The 19,470-nt window shown below is 37.2% G+C and overlaps 1 protein-coding gene across 8 annotated transcripts in view; it reads left to right on the top strand.

The window, feature by feature from the left end:
• Window positions 1-19,140, top strand: part of PTPRZ1 (protein tyrosine phosphatase receptor type Z1) — a 137,962-nt gene extending 118,822 nt beyond the window's left edge. For 3 of the 8 annotated variants that reach the window (XM_069850612.1, XM_069850595.1, XM_069850570.1), the window contains 17 exons: window positions 1,874-1,959; window positions 4,263-4,283; window positions 4,457-4,553; window positions 5,973-6,055; window positions 6,785-6,919; window positions 8,198-8,332; window positions 9,405-9,568; window positions 10,275-10,358; window positions 11,918-12,053; window positions 12,721-12,867; window positions 13,393-13,486; window positions 13,694-13,767; window positions 14,768-14,896; window positions 15,973-16,119; window positions 16,426-16,568; window positions 17,167-17,302; window positions 18,119-19,140. In XM_069850612.1, the coding sequence (XP_069706713.1) occupies window positions 1,874-1,959; window positions 4,263-4,283; window positions 4,457-4,553; window positions 5,973-6,055; window positions 6,785-6,919; window positions 8,198-8,332; window positions 9,405-9,568; window positions 10,275-10,358; window positions 11,918-12,053; window positions 12,721-12,867; window positions 13,393-13,486; window positions 13,694-13,767; window positions 14,768-14,896; window positions 15,973-16,119; window positions 16,426-16,568; window positions 17,167-17,302; window positions 18,119-18,259 (1,952 nt within the window). In that variant the 3' untranslated portion in view covers window positions 18,260-19,140. The remainder of the gene's footprint in view (window positions 1-1,873; window positions 1,960-4,262; window positions 4,284-4,456; window positions 4,554-5,972; window positions 6,056-6,784; window positions 6,920-8,197; window positions 8,333-9,404; window positions 9,569-10,274; window positions 10,359-11,917; window positions 12,054-12,720; window positions 12,868-13,392; window positions 13,487-13,693; window positions 13,768-14,767; window positions 14,897-15,972; window positions 16,120-16,425; window positions 16,569-17,166; window positions 17,303-18,118) is intronic. The other 5 variants (XM_069850617.1, XM_069850585.1, XM_069850628.1 and 2 more) reach the window with 3 other exon arrangements.
• The last annotated feature ends 330 nt before the right edge of the window (window positions 19,141-19,470 follow it).

Below are 19,470 nucleotides of genomic sequence, written 5' to 3'. Positions count from 1 at the left end.
TAGGAAGAGCATTTTGCAACAGCTAAGTTTGATTTTTTATTGTAATTATGACTAAAAGCACACTCTACAGATCTCATGTATTAAGTTTTCCTTTTGTGGGGTTTCACTGGCAGAGATAGGAGAATTGCAGTTATTCACAGCAAATTCCCTGGAACTTCACAGCATAACTCAAAGATGCATTCAGAACAAATAATGAATTACAGGGCAAGAGTAGGACCCACTATCAACCTCTAAACAGTTTCAGGTGATACCTACCATCCAGATTTAAATATGCTCCTGGAGTCAAAAGTGATTGGATTGGGAGATTAGCACTGGCAAGGAAATAAAGCAATAATTACACCCAGCCTGAGATCTCTTTCTCCCTTACTGTCCTCACTTTAGGATCATCTAGCTTCCCTTCTGGTTTTGTGTCTGTATATCATTAGAATAAGCACTTTATGCCAGGTTTCATCTGTGAAGTGTGAAGATAGTGTTACACGCGTTTCTTAGGCTTTACTGGATATATTCACTTTTTGTATTCAGATCCATTCATGTTAGTGGAAGAGCAGATGTATTTCAATACAAATCAACAAATTCTTTGTAACTGAAAGCTAAAATTAGTAGGTGGCCTAAATGCTGAGCATCTGCTGATGTAAATAACAGGTCCTTGCTCAATGTTTTTGATATTTCTTTCTCATATGTAAAAGTGATAAAATTATAAATTACAAAATAAACATTTTTAATCCATGAAAGGAGGTTTTTTTAAAAAAAAGTTTAAGAAAGTTATTATTTCTCATAATCAAAACTAGCTGAAATAATGTTATCCTTTAAGGGGTAATTAACAGAACAGATTGCTTTGTTTATATAGCATATTTGCAGGAAAGAGAAGGTTAAAAATCCCAAAGGTTTTTGACATGATCTCTAATGAATGTTCCACACAGTAGTTCTTTCTGTATTTGTTTAGAGTGAAAAAAGATATGTCCTAAAATATAAACATCAGATGGAAAATTCAGGCAGTATCAGGATTCTGAAGTTGCATTAATCATATTTTTTTGGCTGAAAATGTAGATGTTGTCTTTGTGGGCATCCAGAAAGGCTAAAACTTTAATCTTTCATTCAAAACTGGTGTTATAAAGCCTGATGTGAATATTTGCCCTCAAAACTCACATGATGAGATGTAAGATTATTATCAGCAGGCAATCGTAGAGTCCTGGGGAGAATGGGGGGAAAATCCCTACTAGAAGTACTCATTTATGCAGTAAATGATGAAAATCAGTTGCTGCTTCCTTTGGATGCCCATACAAACAAGTAACACACCACTTAAAATTATACTGCTGACATAACGGGAGTGTTAGTTTAGTAGGCTTGGTATTATGCAGCTAGTCCAGAGTTACTCAGAGTCCCAGTGCAACACTACTCAGCCTAAAGCACCCAGACTCCTCTGCTGGATCATTTCTTCTTTACTAGTATTATAGTATTATTCAGAGCTCTTTTCCTACCCTCTCTTATTGAACATCTTGCAGCGAACAATTCTCCCATTTCCCCTTGACTTCAAGGTAGTTCTGAGTGTTCCTCAGTTTACAGACAAGCTCAGCACCTTGCAGAGTCATCACCTTGATCTTGGAAGCTTAAAGGATGAGCAGGACCTAGCAAGACATTTTCTATATCTTCTTTCTGAACAGTCATTTAGAAATGTATAATTGTTAGAGAATTATTTTAGAAATGTTAATGGTGTTGGAGTGTGTTTTTATTTTTGTGGGAGTTGTATATCCAAAGTTCATGCGAAAAATTTTATTTCAGGATGTTGTGTGGTTTGCCTACATTTAAACTTCTTTATATGTCACTGGCTTTTTATTCTTCATAAATATATTTTTTGTCTTTTCCCACCCCAAAGATGATGTTGGAGCAATTCCAATAAAGCATTTTCCAAAACATGTTGCAGATTTACATGCAAGTAATGGTTTTTCTGAAGAATTTGAGGTATGGCTCTATGACATCGTCTTTCTTCTTAGCACAAATAATATTAAGTTTAGATGCCTGGAAACAAAGAACTGGGCATTACATTCTGATCTGGGGGCCAATTTTATAAATGCATGTAAATATGAGCATTGTGAGCCCAGTAAGGACTGTTTATGCAGAAAGACTAGGGAGATTTATAAAAGCTGACAGAGCTTGGATGCAAATGGTAATATTTATAATTGTTATAAATAATAAATGATTGTGTATAGATAGTGCAATCTATATGGTTTATCAGATACAATTGTAGATCTAAAGCTTTTCAGATACAATTGTAGATCTAAAGCTTTTTCTAACACTAATGCCAATTGACTTTTGCAGAAGCTACCCACAATTACTTGTTCCATTAACAGAGAAAAACTTCTGATTAATAGGGGAGCTAATATAGTTTTCATGTGGTAGCAAAAGCTTCACAGTTCCTTTTCTAAAATATATGGTTCATAAGAGGTATTTCAAAACTCTGAATTGTATGTTCTCATCATATAATATTACTGTTACCATAAGTAACTAATGAACTTCATAGTTTTTCACATTCATATGCAGTACAAGCAATTTAAAGATAAGTATGTTTTCACTTGAGTCACGTAAAATAAACTAGAAACCCAAACTCCGAAATTAGAGCTGTGCTTTAATTCTTGATAAGTGATTTAATTCGTGATAAGTGCTTTAATTCTTGATAAGTGATTTCTAACAAGTTCAGTCACTTGAGATGAAAACAAGTATTTTAATTGATCTCTATTAATTTAAAATATTATTGCTGAATATTCCCGGTATTGAAAGTAAAGAAATTCATAGTTTTGCATCTTTTGATTTTGGTTTTGTTTCCCCAACCAATGTGTTGTAATTTAATGGACCAAAATTTCCATGTCGTTCACCTAACCTTCATCAGAATTTCTTCTCCAATTCATTTAACATTCGGAGTATCCGTCTGATTGTGGGGGCAAACTTGTAAATACTTGTGAATGTCCAGTACAGGTTCATATATTACAAATGTGCACACGCACTGAAAGGACTGGGCTGCAGCTAGGCTGGCTGTTAATAAGAGGAGATGTTGAAGGAATGTGTAAATACAACGGTAACAAAGTTCTTTCACCATTACTGAGAGTAGCAATACAGAAATCAAATTATTCATCCTAAATTGTTCTTTTCCTAAATTTTTTCTTTTCCTAAATTACAACAGTGATCCGAAGACCAAATATGCTGCATCTCACTGAGCTGCACCTACACCATCTGAAATATTTCATGCTTGTTTTAATTATAAAAAAACCTTAGTGTCTTTATCATTTGTTGGAGATCGTTTTTGGCTTTACAGACTACCCCAGAATTAGTTTCCTGGTCTTTTCTCTACTGATAAAGAGCTTAGAAGACACAGAAATACTGAAATACAGTCACTGTCTTTGCGGAGTCAGCATATGTTTGGAGAGGAGAGTACAGGGGTGGTTCAGGTTTTTTAATTATGTTACTATAAAGCAACTCATGTTTAAAATCTAGTTTTCAGCATGTTAACCACTTTTCATATGTATGCTTAAATAGCTGAAGGTGAAGGTGATTAATGTTAAAATAAAATCCTAAAAAGTGTTGGGAAACATTATCCTAGTACTTTTAGTCAGGACAACGTATTTCGTGCTTAACAATGCGGACCTTATAAATGCATGAGTTTCCTGTCAATTAAAGTAATCAATAAAATAAAGTAAATTAGGTTTGTGAGTTTTACAGACTTTATGGAATCTCGTCAGGCCTCTCTCTCTCTTTATAAAAATGAGAAGCTCATTGAATGAAAAATGAGAAGTTCCTTGAGAAGCTGCTGGCAGCCTGAGGGCTGCAATGCTGTCCTTCTGGCTGAGCAGCATGCTCTCTGTCCTCCTCCAGGGGAGGTTTTACAGCTGAATGTAAAGAGAGCAAAAGCATTCCACAGAGAAACCAATGCAGTTATAAGGACCAAGAACAAATCCAGTGAAGAGTTAAATGTATAGATAATCTGGCTAAAGTCAGTAATGTTGCTCATACGTATAAGCTTTCACCAGCCTAATGTCTAACGTTAGTTAAGGGCAAGAAAACGAATGCCAATATTTTAACAGGAAAACTGCCTCTTGTTTCCTTTAAGAATTGTCAAATGTTCAACTTTGTTGTTATTATGGAGATATATATTGCATGAACATAACTGTTTTCCATGTAGTAGCTGTAATTTATATAGACACTTATCCATTTGTTCTGTGCTGTGCAATTTGATTTTTTTTTTACTTTTTTTGCATTCATTCCCTCATTAGACACTGAAAGAGTTTTATCAGGTAAGGAATTATTTCACTGCATTTTTTTTGTTTTAAGCAATGAAGTAGTTGTAAAATACCATAGATAACTGGGTTTAAAGTTATTGCTCTTTTTGTGCTAAATTACTGTATTTTGAGACATCTTGTGTATCCTAATACTTGCTGAAGTATGATGTACTTTTTTTGTTTTTCAGGAAATCCAGAGCTGTACTGTAGATCTAGGTATTACATCAGACAGCTCTAATCACCCTGACAACAAGAATAAGAATCGATACATAAACATTGTTGCTTGTAAGTAAATGCATCACTTGGTGTTCTGCTTAAGAAATAATAGACAAGTACAGATTTATATTTTAATAGAGGGGAAAATAAGTACCTCTACACTGAAAGTTCTGGATGCTGTTCAGCAAAATGCTTGAAGAGGAATAGCATGAGATTTCACATCTCTTCTAGACCTCTGGCATTCTGCTGCTTCGAGGAGCATGTGTTAGCAAGACATGTTTGTGTCTTTTGTGATGACCTGAAGGGAGCTGGGAGATTTCATTATAATGCCATTATAAAGCTAGAGAAGCTGTGTTGCCAAAATTAATCCATCTTTGATCTGGAATAATGATAATTTATCCTCCCTAGGAGCTTCACAATCCCTGGAAATGTTTACTGTCATATAAAAATGTAAATATATTGATTTTATGTTATGTTGTGCCCTGCCACAATGTCATAGATCAGCTTCATTAGCCAGGACACTTGTTTTCCCATTGCACCCTTCTTAACTATCTCAGATATTTCTTTTCTGAAACACGTCTATTCTGTTTTGTTAATCTCTCCTTGAAGCTATTGTCTCTGGGCTCTTGATCATTTTGGTAGCTTAGTATATTTTTCTTAACTCTCTATAGTATTTCAACTTTGTTCTGATAACAAGAAGCTCTAAATTAAATCTGTGTTCAGCAATCAGTGTCACCAGAGCTTTATAGAAAAAGAGACAGAATGAGCCCATCTGGCAGAAGACAATGCAAACTAGTAGCAAGAAATCCCATTCCACCTGGGCAAAGATACCTCTAGAGAGAAGGAAAGTCAGGGATTTTCCTCTGCCATTCTGTGTTGATACCTAATCATACAAAAGGTGCCAACCCAGGGTCTTTGCTTTCAAAGGGCAGTGCTCAAGCAGCTTAGGGTAGATCAAGTAGCAAGAATTCCCCTATGCAACTGAATCAAATCTCTAGTCTGTACAATCAGCGCAGGCTACAGAAAGCTTCAGCTCCCCCTGAGGTAGACATTGCTGAAGCTCTTCAGCTGACCAGATGCTCCAAGGTCCCATCGCTTCCCAGGCTCTGCGCTCAAACACTGGTACCTGCTGTTATTTGAGATGTCCGAGGGCAGCCAGGACACCGTGCAGGCTTGACAGACCCAACACAGAAGACCCATCCCCCTTCATAAGCAGCACCTGGAGGCTGTAGGGAATTGCCCCAGGTGCTTCCCTTCAGGGAACTAAATTCTGAATCCTTGAGTCCTTGGATTCAGTTGTTTATTTTTCTGTGAATTAGAATTTTGAATCCAACTCATTCCTAAGCACAGAATGTTTGCATTGATTGTCACTATATTAGTCTCGTCCTGTAAAATTTCATTTCAGTGGGGTTTTTTTTAAGTTTTCGTATACAAAGAATGTAATTCTTGCAGAAAACTATGCTTAATTACTCCCTTGTTTCACTACAGATGATCATACTAGGGTTAAACTAGCACAGCTTGCAGAAAAGGATGGAAAACTGACCGATTATATTAATGCCAACTACGTTGATGTAAGTGCTTTTTTCTCTTTTTTCTCCCTGCCAGCCTATTCATCTGCCAGCCTTTTCCATAAGTACTGATGTATGAAGGTGAATAGACTTAATTAAAAAAAAAAAAAGCACAATATTAGAGAATTTGTTAAAAAAAATTAAAGCTCAGGTAAAAGTCCAGTTCTTTCTTGAATACATTTTGATATTGTAGCAACTGCAGCTTAGTGAAAAGCTTTATGAAACCAAAAATATTCTGTCACGTCTGAGGCATTTCAGAAGCATTTCGCATCTGAATGTTTGTTCTTTCATACATATTTGGTAAGTGGTTAATTCTTCTGTCAGAGATATAATCTCATGAGAGGAAGATGCCATTTGGCTGAGAGTCTCACTAAGGTACCATTTATTCTGTTTTCATTACCCAGTAATTTACATGTGAATGATTTTGATTCATTTCTTACACCACTATCATAACAGATGTCTCATAATCACTGTCATGTCAACATTCTGCTGGAACACAGGCACTTGAACATATATCCTATTTGTTGGAATAATAAACATTGACGTAACAGTTGCATTCTTTGTCATCTGCTGCTGCAGGGTTTCAGTGATTTGGATAGTTATAAATTCAAAAGTACTTAAAAGCTTTTGAAATTCTTTAAAAATAGATACGTAAAATGTCTTGTACTCCTCCCAACCTCCTTTTGTTCATGGACCATGTTTTGATGAGTCATTTGTCATGTTTCAATTTAGGGCTACAACAAGCCAAAAGCCTACATTGCAGCTCAAGGGCCACTAAAGTCTACAGCAGAAGATTTCTGGAGGATGATATGGGAGCACAATGTGGAAGTTATTGTGATGATAACTAATCTCATTGAGAAAGGAAGGGTATGAGTACCTTTGTCTGTTATTTATTTCTCTGTTGTTGATAGATCTACCTCTAGCAGACTCATTTCTCTCTTTTAAAAATCTGGTTTAGGCATTTATTGAGCAAAAAAGCAAAAGTTTGTAGTTGTTGCTTGTAGTGAAGTTTGCAGTAGAGGTATAAAGGTGAGGATGAAACTGAAGAAAACCTTTAAACTCATTTGTCAATAACTGAAGTCTTGAAATACTATGGTCTAGCCACAAAAGATTGTCTTTTACTAAAAAAAAAAGTCCTATGTATAATCAGGAGTGGACAGACTGTGGACTTCGTGCAACATTCTTCTAGCAGCCTGCTCTCTGCCATACTCTTTTTTAGGGCTGCCTTAGACCCTGGAAAAGAGAAAGCCGTAGTTTGGGTGAATTTTTCTGGATACGCTGGCTGCTCCCTGTTAATGTCCTGTGGGGCCCACAGTTCCTTTCCTGCCACATGACTAGATATGTTTTTGTCTAGTGAGACAAAATGAAATCAAACCCCACCACAGGATACGTGTTTCTCTGGTTCTGTGATGGGAATATGCGTGTGCCCTGGGATCACATGAGGAGATATTGCATCACCCCTGTCACACACTGTTATCAATGCCTAAAATGCGTGTAGGTCTTGTCATATGACCTATTAAGCATCTATCAGATGACACAAACACAGCAGTTCCAGAGAGGGACACACACGGAGTATCACTTTGTTTATAATAGTGTGTTCTAAACATGTGCTCTTCTAGAACTCCTAGAGAAGGCTACATGGCTGCGCAACGACTAGGCTGGACATCATGGCTCTCTGCTGTTTATTCTGGCCACACACAAGCTCACTTTTACCCTTACTGATCAGATATAAGTCTACTGCACCCATGCCGTGAGCCAGCCAAAAGCCACATACAACACCCAGCTTGAACATATTCCTATTATTCCTATAGATTATCAGCTATTTCCTTTAGATTTTAGAGTGTCTAGAGAATGGCAATTTCCACAATATTTGCTATAGCTCTGATAGTATGATCTGAACTGTTCTTTTTTTTTGAGCATTACAAATAAAGATCTTTGCACAGCCATCTCTCTTTGCAGCACAAAATAACTACACATTATTTGTTCTCTTGTGCTGAAGTTCATGTCTGTTAAAAACTTATTATACTAAGAATCTCTCTATTTTTTTGTGGTAGACTATGGTCTTAAATTTGAACACGTTAGCTTGCTAGTTTGACATTTTGCTTTCATTCTCTTTTTCTCTGTTTTGCATTTGCTTTCTAACAGAGAAAATGTGACCAGTACTGGCCTGCTGAAGGTAGCGAAGAATATGGAAACTTCTTGGTTACTCAGAAGAGCGTTCATGTACTTGCGTATTACACTGTGAGGAATTTTACTCTTAGAAACACCAAGATCAAAAAGGTTGGTGGCATCCTGTAAACACGTTTTGGGCAAAAGACAGTATTAAAAGTTACTTGGAATATATTTTAGGGCAGTTGGCAGCTCTTTTCTGTTGTATAGGTAAAGCTGAATCCTACAGGTCTCAGCCAGCCAAGATGCTCATCAGCTTCAGAGGTTCTTTGACCAGAACAACAGATTGAGAAGATACTGGCCTGTAGTGTACTGGTGTGATGTAGAACCATCGGGGAAAAAGCTGTGATCACGCTGGAGAATTTATTTGGATTTTGCCTGCCTGGTGGGCAGGAAAATAGATTTTCTGAAAGAAAGCAGCTAGTAGAAAATATGGTATGAATCAAATCATCCATCTCAGCTATCAGTTTTCCTTTTTAAGGACTGACTCTTTACCCCTCTGCAAAACAGGTGAATCCACACCTTGTTTTATTACAAGCAGAACCAGCGTGTTCTCAACTTAGCAGTGTGACATTGGTTACTTCGAGAGGCAGTCCAAAAGCTTAATTTATTTCAGCCACCTATGTGTTAGTCATCTGGTCTCTCAGCCTCCCTGTACAATTAGCCGTGAAAGTACAATACTTGCTGCCAAGTAATTTATTCTACCTCTTTTAGGAACCAATCTGTGAATGAGGTGACCTGCTCTCTGAAGGTATCCCTGCCTCTGAGTTGCCATTGAGCTCAGAAAAGCAGCCTACACAAGGCTACTTCCCTTGTAAATCACTGAAGATGGGGGAGGTAAATCCTACCCTTCATGTCCACCCTGCAGAGAGACAAAGTGGCAGAAATAGCTGGTGACTCTTAAGAGCAACTGTAATCTCTTAACCCTACAGTGCTTTTTGCCTTTCTGTATGTGTTTCTAAGGGACCAAGCCAGATAATTTATTCCATTCGGAGGACAAGCTGATGGGACAGGAGGACTGGCCTTTTCTTTTCTCTTTGAAAGCTAGAATATCCAGAGGTGGCATGCTCTTAAATAAATACAGACAGTACTGATTCAGGCACTATTAGGTAAAGAAATAAAATTATGAAACTTGCCATTCAGATGTAAGCTGCTTACATATGGAATTATTTTTCTGTTACAGGGTTCCCAGAAAGGGAGATCTTGTGGACGTATAGTAACTCAGTACCATTATACCCAGTGGCCTGACATGGGTGTTCCAGAATACACACTGCCCGTGCTCACTTTCGTGCGGAAGGCGTCGCATGCCAAGCGCCACGCTGTCGGGCCAGTTGTGGTTCATTGCAGGTGTGGTTTTTACTGCCATAAGGTTCACTCCCCCTTTGTTTTGCAGAAAAAAAGAACTTTTCAGTGGTGGGTTAAGCAAAATTTCTCTTACAATTTTAACAATTCCTGATGGAATAAGATTAATTTCTTAGCTGATATTTCTGTCCTTGGTAAGGCCAACTAATCAACTGCCTGTGCCAATTCTATAAATCTCCAATATGATGTTGCTCTGCACTATGTTCTTTCTTTTTTTTGTTTTGCAAAAATGCTTTTCTTTTTACTTTTTTGCACATTTCTGTACTACTCTCTTGATTGCTATGAGCTTACCAGGTACATATATAACAGTAAATGTTTCATTTCTGCAAAGATATCGTTAGGATGGCTTTGGCTCATGCTTTCTTTGGTGCAGGGATACTCTGTAATCCTAAAAGGAGCTCTGTCCACAAAAGAAGACTCGCTCTATTCCTGGCTGAACTACAACTCTGCTGTTTTTAACATTACTCTGCGCTCTAGCAGCCACTTGCAATGGAGGAGCATTCTGGGGAATGGTTTGAGGTCTGCATGTGCCACAGTGGGCAGGCAGGAGTTCTGTCAGTGCTCACTAAAACTGGGAAGCTCAGGGAAAATTGGTTTAAAAGGGCTTGTAGGGCCTGGAATGACTTCACAATGCCCGTGAAGGAGCGGGTTATTGTAAAATATATAAGCAGGTTCTGGTTTTCCACTGTAGTACCTCACCTTTGATGGAACATTTGGAAAGAGAACCTCCTCATGAATTCTGTCCTTCTGGAGCTGACTCTGAGGAAGCCAACAGGTAAAGTTACCTCACAAACACTGCAAATGAAGATATTTTATTTCAGGGGTGATCTAATCTGACTGAAATCTGTTTTTAGCTTGGAAAATGAAAATTCCACATTTTGGTTGTTTTGCTGCTATCTACATCCTACCTGTTCATGGGAAGTTCAAAATAAGAGTTTCCCCAAAATGCCAAGTCTGAGATCTATGCCAGCAGGCTGAGAGATCAGCAGTATATTATAAGTCAACTAAATTGAGTTTTTAAAAAGTAAACAATGGTAGGTTGTGTGGCTTCAGTCAGACATCTCCATTGGGTTGTAAGTATAACTCGCCTCTGTCTGTAGACAGTTTTATTCAGCTTTTAGTTCAACTGTCTCCATCCGCTGTGGAATTTTGGAGTCATCTCATGTTAGAAAAATAACTTTTATTTATCTTTACAGGCTATATGGAGGACACAGATGATGAATTTCATTTTTTAGCTATTTTTATGTTTGGGTACTTTTCATGTTTTGTCTTTCATAACAGGTACAGATGATGTCTGGTAATCTTTGTACTTTTTTGTGTCTAATAGTGTGTTAATAACCTGGACCTTTCTGTTTTATATCATGTTTAGTTAGACAGTTTATTATAACAATCTGATTTTGCACTACTCATTGTTTGTGCCACCTCTGTGGAAGAAATGAGATGACTGACTTAGCATGTACAGACTGAGCTGGGGTCTGCCTGTAAGGGAGCATGCAGACCCAGCACAGTGTTACTGTCAAGTTACAAGTACCAGCACACGTAAGGTTTCCTTGTAACTTAAAAGGGAATTACAACTGACTAATTCCCATATACAACTAGTTAACAAAAAAATACCTTTTAACTGTGTACGCCCAACCTAGATAATCTGTGAAAGGAAAGTTGGTTTTTAATGTTACAGTACAACTGGGTTTATGCTAAATGAGTCAGAATTAGTAACAGGAATGAGTCAATTAACCCTTCCTTCTGCGTATTCCCTTTTTAAAAGGGTTTCAGTCATTACTTGCCATCTTAGCTGTGTCTGAAGAGCGCTAAGCTTTTTTTTTTTTTTACAGATGTACCTTTGATAGCTTTGCCTGGGGTCTTCCTCAACCCAGTATCTTTGAAATCTCCTATATCTGTAATGCGTAGCATAATGCAACTTTTCCTTTAAGGGGCGTGTGTTTCATCATAGAAGAACTTGAATGTGTTAACTGTGCCCAAATGCTGACATATGCCACCCTTTCTAGGTGTACTTAACAAAATATCCTAAAGAATACCAGAAGCCAGAAAGTTGCAGAACTGCAGGAAACCCCTTGGTTCTATTTCAATTGACAATTTAAAAGTAATTAGAGAAACTTATCTTTAAATCTGTTCTTTCACAAAGAAAAAGATTAGTTGAAAACCTTTTTCTTCGTTACCAGCCTTGAAGTTTTAGCAAAGTATGTCAGATAATGAAACAATTTGTAGATGAAAGTCTTCCCTACACACCAGTTAGTTGAAAAAGCTATGTATAAGAAACAATTCTTTTCATTATTATTTTACTTCTAGGCTCAGGATTATTTTTTTGTTTTGTAGTGCTGGTGTTGGAAGGACAGGCACATACGTAGTGTTAGACAGCATGCTGCAGCAAATTCAGCATGAAGGGACAGTCAACGTATTCGGATTCTTAAAACACATACGTACCCAAAGGAACTACTTGGTGCAGACTGAGGTAAGAATAATATATATATAGCAAGAGACTATAACAGACCAGACTTTCCCTTTTACTTCCCTTGTTTTTATAGAGACCTCCTTCTAGGCTCGCTTAGAGCAACGTGGTAGAAATTGCCTGTCTGTGGGCTCTTGTCTGAAGAGAATAAAGAAAGTCTGTTTAAATCATGCTTCCTGCAGTGGCACTTTCTTGGCAGGGCGTGCATTTTTGTCATAGATTCTTTTAGGGAAATGGCATTATCAGGTGTTCAGATCTTCACTGAACCTGATGAAACAGTAGATATCTGGCAATAATAAGTAGGGAAAAAAGCTGTTGCAGACAGAAGGTTCTCTATAACTGCTTTAAACTGAGGATTATATAGAGAATAGTGAAAGACCAGAAGAAAGCAATAAGGACAACAGCAGGGCATTTAAAGTCTATTTCAGGTTTCAGAAACGGGTGACTAGATTTCCTAGTGCCTAGAAAAGGTAATCAACAGCAGCATGGGCACTTATTTTGAAGAATGTGAGAGAGAAAATAGAGGCTAGCAGTAGGAACTGGGAGTGATCACTTTTGCGGACCTCCCCTACAGCAGGTCACTGTGAAGGTAAACATGTCAGAAATGGTAGCTTAGCCAGAGGCGTCCAAGGGACTCTAAGAGCCTGGATGTTTGGTTTTCTTTTCCCAGGAACAGTACATCTTCATTCATGATGCATTGGTCGAAGCAATACTCAGCAAAGAAACAGAAGTACTTGAGACTCACATTCATGCCTATGTTAATGCTCTCTTGATACCTGGACCTACAGGAAAGACCAGACTAGAGAAACAATTCAAGGTGAGCTCTTGGAGGCAGTAACACAAAAAGCTTTAGGCCTGCAAGCTTCAATGACTTAAAAGTAGGTATCTCAACACAACTTTCACTGGTTTTCTCTATCTGTAATTTAACTGCTGAGCCTAAATTCAGAGTAATTTGAAAATGCATCCAGTCAGTTGGGACAAAAGAATTACATACTCTTAAATAAGAGAGGGGGTTTTGTCTTAAAAACAATAAATGGTCGGTGAGTGGATTTTTGAACGAGCTATGTGCTTTCGCATGAAGATCCCAGAAGTAAAACAGCATTCTGGAAAGAAGGCATTCTGGCGACAATGACATGAGCTATGTCAATCAACGTGTTCCCCTCAGTGCACAGAGGTGTTTAAAAGATTCTTATGAGTTGCTAAGTAGTTTAGTCAGATAACTGAATACCTAAAGTTAAGAGAGACAGTTAACCTGCAGTACATGCACTCTTCTGTTTAAAGCAGCTAATAAAGGAATGGCTTTTGTGCAGTGATCTGATTTTTTTTATCTTCATTGTTTCAGTTACTGAGCCAGTGTAACACACAGCAGTGTGATTATTCAGCTGCACTCAAACAGTGCAACAGAGAAAAGAACCGAACTTCATCCATCATTCCTGGTAAGCTTGTTCAAATCAGCTTCTCTGGGTGGCAAAATATTTCTGAACTTCGTGTTTCAAACCTTCTACAGATAGGAAGACAAAGTAGATGACTGGATAACACTTTACCGTGATTGATGCAGCTTAGTATTATCATTACTATGAGATAATTCTTATAGTATGTGAGTCATTGCAACATACGTACTGGTTCATGACTTTTTTTTACAGTGGAAAGATCAAGAGTGGGAATCTCATCATTGTCTGGTGAAGGGACAGACTACATCAATGCTTCCTACATTATGGTAAGTCAGTTAACTGTATTGATGAAAAATGGTGTCCCATTGTGTAGGTGTTTTCAAATCTGCCATGTGCCTATATTAGGGTGGCACAGTCCTGATTTTGAAACTCCCTTTCTTCCATTATTCATTCTGCCTGAAAGAGTTACTTCCCCCAGGAATCATTACTCTTTTTACATTTGGTTAAATACACTGCATTTTGGCAATCTATAGAAGGAGAAATCCCACCATAGTTTTAAAAACTAGTAAAGCTATGGAAAGATCTTCTGAGATGAACTAAAAGTGTTAAGTAACAAGTTAGGTTTTAATGTCCGTACTGTGGTTTGTCTTCCTATCTGCCCAGCTCACAGAGCTTTTGCAGCTGGCATAGCTCAAGGCACCATAGCTCATCTTTTTGTTCCCTGGGCTTTCTTCAACTCTTTTCCCCTTCATTAGCTGAAAGGGAGGAGTAAATGCTTCCTAGACATTTAGGAAAGAGATGGGAAAGTTCCCTGCAGTGCTTTGCATGTGTGATCCTTCATCAGGTGCATTAGTGCGAAGAAGGTCTTTTTTTTTTTTTTTGTGGTAAGAAACTGATCTGGGACATCTGTACTAATTAAGAGACTACTTGGGATTTTTGCAGATCTTTCAAGTTTTCTTCTATTTGTTTCTGGATGCCAGTTTCTCTGGATGTTTTCTAGCTAATGTAGAACAATTGGCATGTGTATATGAGTAAATGTATTTTCATTCTGAGTTGGCTGTTCAAGTCTCCACTGATTTCTTTTGTCTTTTATTTTTGATCGCTTTTTAAAAAAGTTTTAAAGTTTATTCCAGTGTAATTGATTTTATCCTTTTCACCTGGAAAATACTGCAATTAAAGTTTTATGTTCTTCATATATTTGTAGAAAACCAAAGAAGCCACAAGTCTGCAATTTATTTTCTAGGCTTTTGAATCTGTCCACTAGAAGCTTCCTCTAAATGTTAATAGTTGGGCGTCAATTCTGAGTCTGTTGATTTTGTTTTGCAGGGTTATTATCAAAGCAATGAATTCATTATTACTCAGCATCCCTTACTACACACTATCAAGGATTTCTGGAGAATGATATGGGACCACAATGCCCAGCTAATAGTCATGCTGCCTGATAGCCAGAATATGGTGAGTTTTGTGGCTGATTGTTATGGGTTTATTTATCACCATTTTGAAATATGCAGCACATGAGACAATATCTTGAATTTTGGGAAAAACAATTAAAAACTATTAATGCTCTACTGAGTGTAAAATCTCCCAAATCATCTAGTGGAAAGCCAGAGATCCTTGTCCGGGTATATGGCAACTGGTAGGAGAAAGTATTGAATCATTCCTGTATAACTTATAAAAACAGCCAAAGAGCAGAAATAACCATTATATAAGGCTAGTTTTCGCTCCGTTTTACTTTAGTTGTAAAATGGCTTCTTCAGCCCTTATTAGGTATGGGAGAAATATGAAGTTGTTTCTCTTGCTCATCTCCTGAAGTTACAAACAAATGCCTGTTTAGCAGAGATTTATTTGCCTCTAAACAGCAAAGAGAGATCAAATGTTTGTCTTGTATGTGTAATTTAATAACAAAAGAATATGGTTTTCAGTTACTAGAAATGTAGGAGTATCTGAGAGCTTTTAGGCTGGTACTTTGAGAAATCTTGAGGTGTTGGAGGGCATCATGTTTTGAAATGAGTTTGGAGGAGGGCTATGCAAATGCTTTGGAGAGTATTCCATGATTGGAAAAATATGTACAACCAAGACAATGTTCATTTTTTTTTTTCTTCTCATCAAATGATTTATGAATGTTACACTTCCTATAAAACAGATGGATTTTTAAGTTAATCTTTTTAATAAGGGAGGTTATTTGCCAGGACGTGCTGGTTCATTATGATGCCAGTAAGAAAGGCACTCAGACCCTGTAATGTATTATTTTAAATGCAATTTATTAGAGCTAGTGCTAAAAGGAGAGGATAGTATAGATAATTCTGTCACTATCTCCTAAAGGGTACAGTGGTGTCCTGGTCAGGATCACGACAGAGGTGTCTGAAAACATCACTTCTGATGTTTGTAATCCTACCTAAATTTTGATTTGCCAATTTATATCAAGCTGGCTGCACTGGTTTACATGTGTGACAATTTATTATGTTAGGTTGTTTTATTTTAAGACCTCGATGTTATTTAATTTTATGTCTTCTTTTTTATCTTTACTGGAGGCTGAAGACGAGTTTGTGTACTGGCCAAACAAAGATGAGCCTATCAACTGTGAGAGTTTTAAAGTAACTATGATTGCCGAAGAACACAAGTGTCTGTCTAACGAAGAAAAGCTCATAATCCAAGACTTTATTTTAGAAGCTACACAGGTAATGCTGTCTTAAACGTGTAACTCAGGACTTGATTTGCTAAAGGTAATGCCTGCATTTTGTTACATTTTGTTACATTTTGTTACATTTTCTATGGTAAATGAGTGATAAAAGCCTTTGAAAGACTCAGGGAGGGAGTAACCTCCATAGGTAATGTGATGACATGGGGAATACAGTAGTACGGTCTCCACAGCAGTGGGATTCTATATCTGGAGGCTGGAGCTGGACTGGAACAGGGCGAAGGATAAGAATAAGGATAGTCAATCTTTTACCAAATTGATCTATGTTTTTTTAACTCTTTTTTAGGATGACTATGTACTCGAAGTGAGGCATTTTCAGTGTCCAAAATGGCCAAATCCTGATAGCCCTATCAGTAAAACTTTTGAACTGATCAGCATCATTAAAGAGGAAGCTTCCAGTCGTGATGGGCCGATGATTGTACATGATGAGTAAGAACTGCAACTTTCAGTTTGTTTTCCTGTTTTTCTGTAGAACCATTGTTTAATCTAATTTAGAGTGAAAGACACTGAAATAAGGCACAAAGTCTGCATCTTAACAATAGTACTGCTGCTTCTGTTTCAGCTGCATCAACAATAGAAACATTTTTATTTTATCACACTTCAATGTTCTCTTTTCAATTCTGTCCCGCTGATACTCTGGATGATTGTCAGATAGGGCAGTGGAGAGGAAATCAGTCGGGGCTTCACTGTCTGTTATTGAAAGAAGTAAGACTACTTTAGATGAGGCAACTTACCCTTCTGCAGCTCTTTAGTAATGTCCAAAAAAATACTGAAATTTTGAAATACTGAAGGAACTGAGGCCCCACAGAATTTGCTTGGTAAAGGATTGTAGGGAAATAACTCTTAAGACTGACTTTTAAAGACTCTTCAGAAATTGTAGCCAGGCGGTTTGAAGCTTGTATTAAGACGTTTGTGCAAAGATCACATCACAGAAATTAATCTTAACAGTTTACCCTGGATTTTGTATTGTCTTGCACTGTAGAAACTTGGTCCAGTTTATAGAGATTTTTTTTTTATCTTTACAAAGGCATGGAGGGGTGACGGCAGGCACTTTCTGTGCGTTAACAACACTGATGCATCAACTGGAAAATGAAAACTCAGTGGATGTTTACCAGGTAGCAAAGATGATAAATTTGATGAGGCCTGGAGTCTTTACAGACATTGTAAGTAATAAGCAAAATGTGTGTATATATTTTTCCTTTTGTGTGGTATTATTAGCATGCTTAGATCTTAGGGCAACATAACTGGACCACTGGTGTCTTAGATTTTTGTGCGAGTTAATCAAAACTCTCTTCCGGGGTGGTGTAGTGGACCTGCTTATTCTAAAATAAAGTATTTCCCATGAAAACCTGTTATGTGATTATCGAGTGGTCATATTCAGAATGTGTGTTGCCACAATCATCCTAAAATCTGAACTATGTCATGTAAATGAAGGTTTTAATTCAGCAAGAATAAATCTGTACTCCAAGTAGACCCTGAAGTGGTTACCATAGTTTTCCACTTCAGAATAGACTTTGATTTCTCATGATCTGTTGAACGTTCACTTGACACCATTGCCACTCTGCTTGTAGAAAGAAAAAAAAACATGAAAAGTACAACAAATAATAATTATTTACTAAGTCAGTGTCATACAAATGAAAATTCATCACAGAAATGAAACACTACAAACCCTGCCCCTTTGGTCATATGTCTGCAAATCTGCCTGCTGTAGAGTTACGATGGATGTAATAAGAAGGCTTTAAGAGTGAAACACTGTTAGCATTATCACATTCCTTAATGTTGTGTTTTACATTGTGTACAGGAGGAGCCGTAAATCAGAAAATTAATAAAGCTGCTGAGTAACATGATAAATTGTGGCGCACAGTGCGTTAACAGACTGACACATCAGCTGTTAATTAATTTGGAGTAACAGTATTACAAGATAATCTAGTGTTGTTATTTCTGACAACACCCTGACTATATCCTCTTTTCTCCTCCAGGAACAGTACCAGTTTCTGTACAAAGCTATTCTCAGCCTTGTCAGCACAAGGCAAGAAGAAAACCCTTCAGCATCTATGGACAGTAATGGCTCAGCTTTACCCGATGGGAATGCAGCTGAAAGTTTAGAATCTTTAGTTTAATTAAGACATCAAATTAAACACACACATACCTACATCACACCAGGACTTTACCATTATTATTTTCAGTTTTATACTGTGGCAGGGGGAGGGGAGGAATCCGTCCAGTCACTAAATGTATAATCAGATCCCAACTGTTGCTCAGACAGTCAGTTCTGTTACATATGACTTTACTGCGGAACTTTTACCATTAACAATGTGTGCCTTTTCTTGAAAGATTTCTTGTAATACGTTGTTATGTCTGAACTAACTTGATTGACTTTTACAGTGTTTCTAAGAATTGAATTGTGGTATGTTTTTTCAGTATTAGTTTTTGATTTATCTGGCTTTACTTTTAACTTAAAATTATCATATGTATAGATGTTAGGGGGTTCTCAATTACAAACATGTCATGGGTTTAGTATTTGATTAACTTGCAGTATTTATAACAATTTACATTTGCTAGAAATATAACTTTTAATATAGTAGAATGTAAATAAAATACTGTTCTCCATAACATTCAACATTTAAAGACTTCAATTAGACATTTAGAATAGTAATCTGACACTTAATGTAAATACTTCTACTTCTGTAGTGATCCATGGACCAAATTTATATTTATAATTGTAGATTTTTATATTTTACTACAGAGTCAGTTTTCTAGTTCTGTGTAATTGCCTTGTTAAAATTGTAGTTGAGTATGTTTTTATTTTAACAAAGTCTTCTGAAATATAATTGTGGATCTTAAGCAATTAACCTTCATATAGCTGCATGTGATTTTAACTTTTTGTGGGAAATAAATCATTTGGTTTGAAACAAGACATTTTTATGAGAATAACACCTGTACTTGGCATTGTTAAATTGTTTTTACCTATGGAATTGCAAAAATAAATATAAATATTCCAGTCTGTGCTTAGCAGTCTTCCATGAACAGTAAACAGTCTTCACTGTCACGCGAGAGAGCTTTTACTTACAAGAAGACCTCAAGGCTGACCTGGAAACAGCTGCTCTTCCCGTGGAATCTGAGAGGTCAGAAGGCAGTTTTAAAAGGCTTTTTGTTATTTAATCTCTGTTCCACTTCCAGCTGTACTCAGTGTCCATGTTAGCTCCTGGTTTAGCCTCTCCTTGCACATCTCCCAGTCTGGTCACCAACGGGCTAACGGGCTGTCACAGCCTCCAGGTTACCTTAGTTGCCCTTTTAGAAGACTTCTCCCTTCTAGCTTTGCTTCGGATCA

Source organism: Phaenicophaeus curvirostris, chromosome 1, assembly GCF_032191515.1.
Source record: "Phaenicophaeus curvirostris isolate KB17595 chromosome 1, BPBGC_Pcur_1.0, whole genome shotgun sequence".
Classification (NCBI taxonomy): domain Eukaryota; kingdom Metazoa; phylum Chordata; class Aves; order Cuculiformes; family Cuculidae; genus Phaenicophaeus; species Phaenicophaeus curvirostris.
This window is presented reverse-complemented; position numbering and strand designations above follow the sequence as displayed.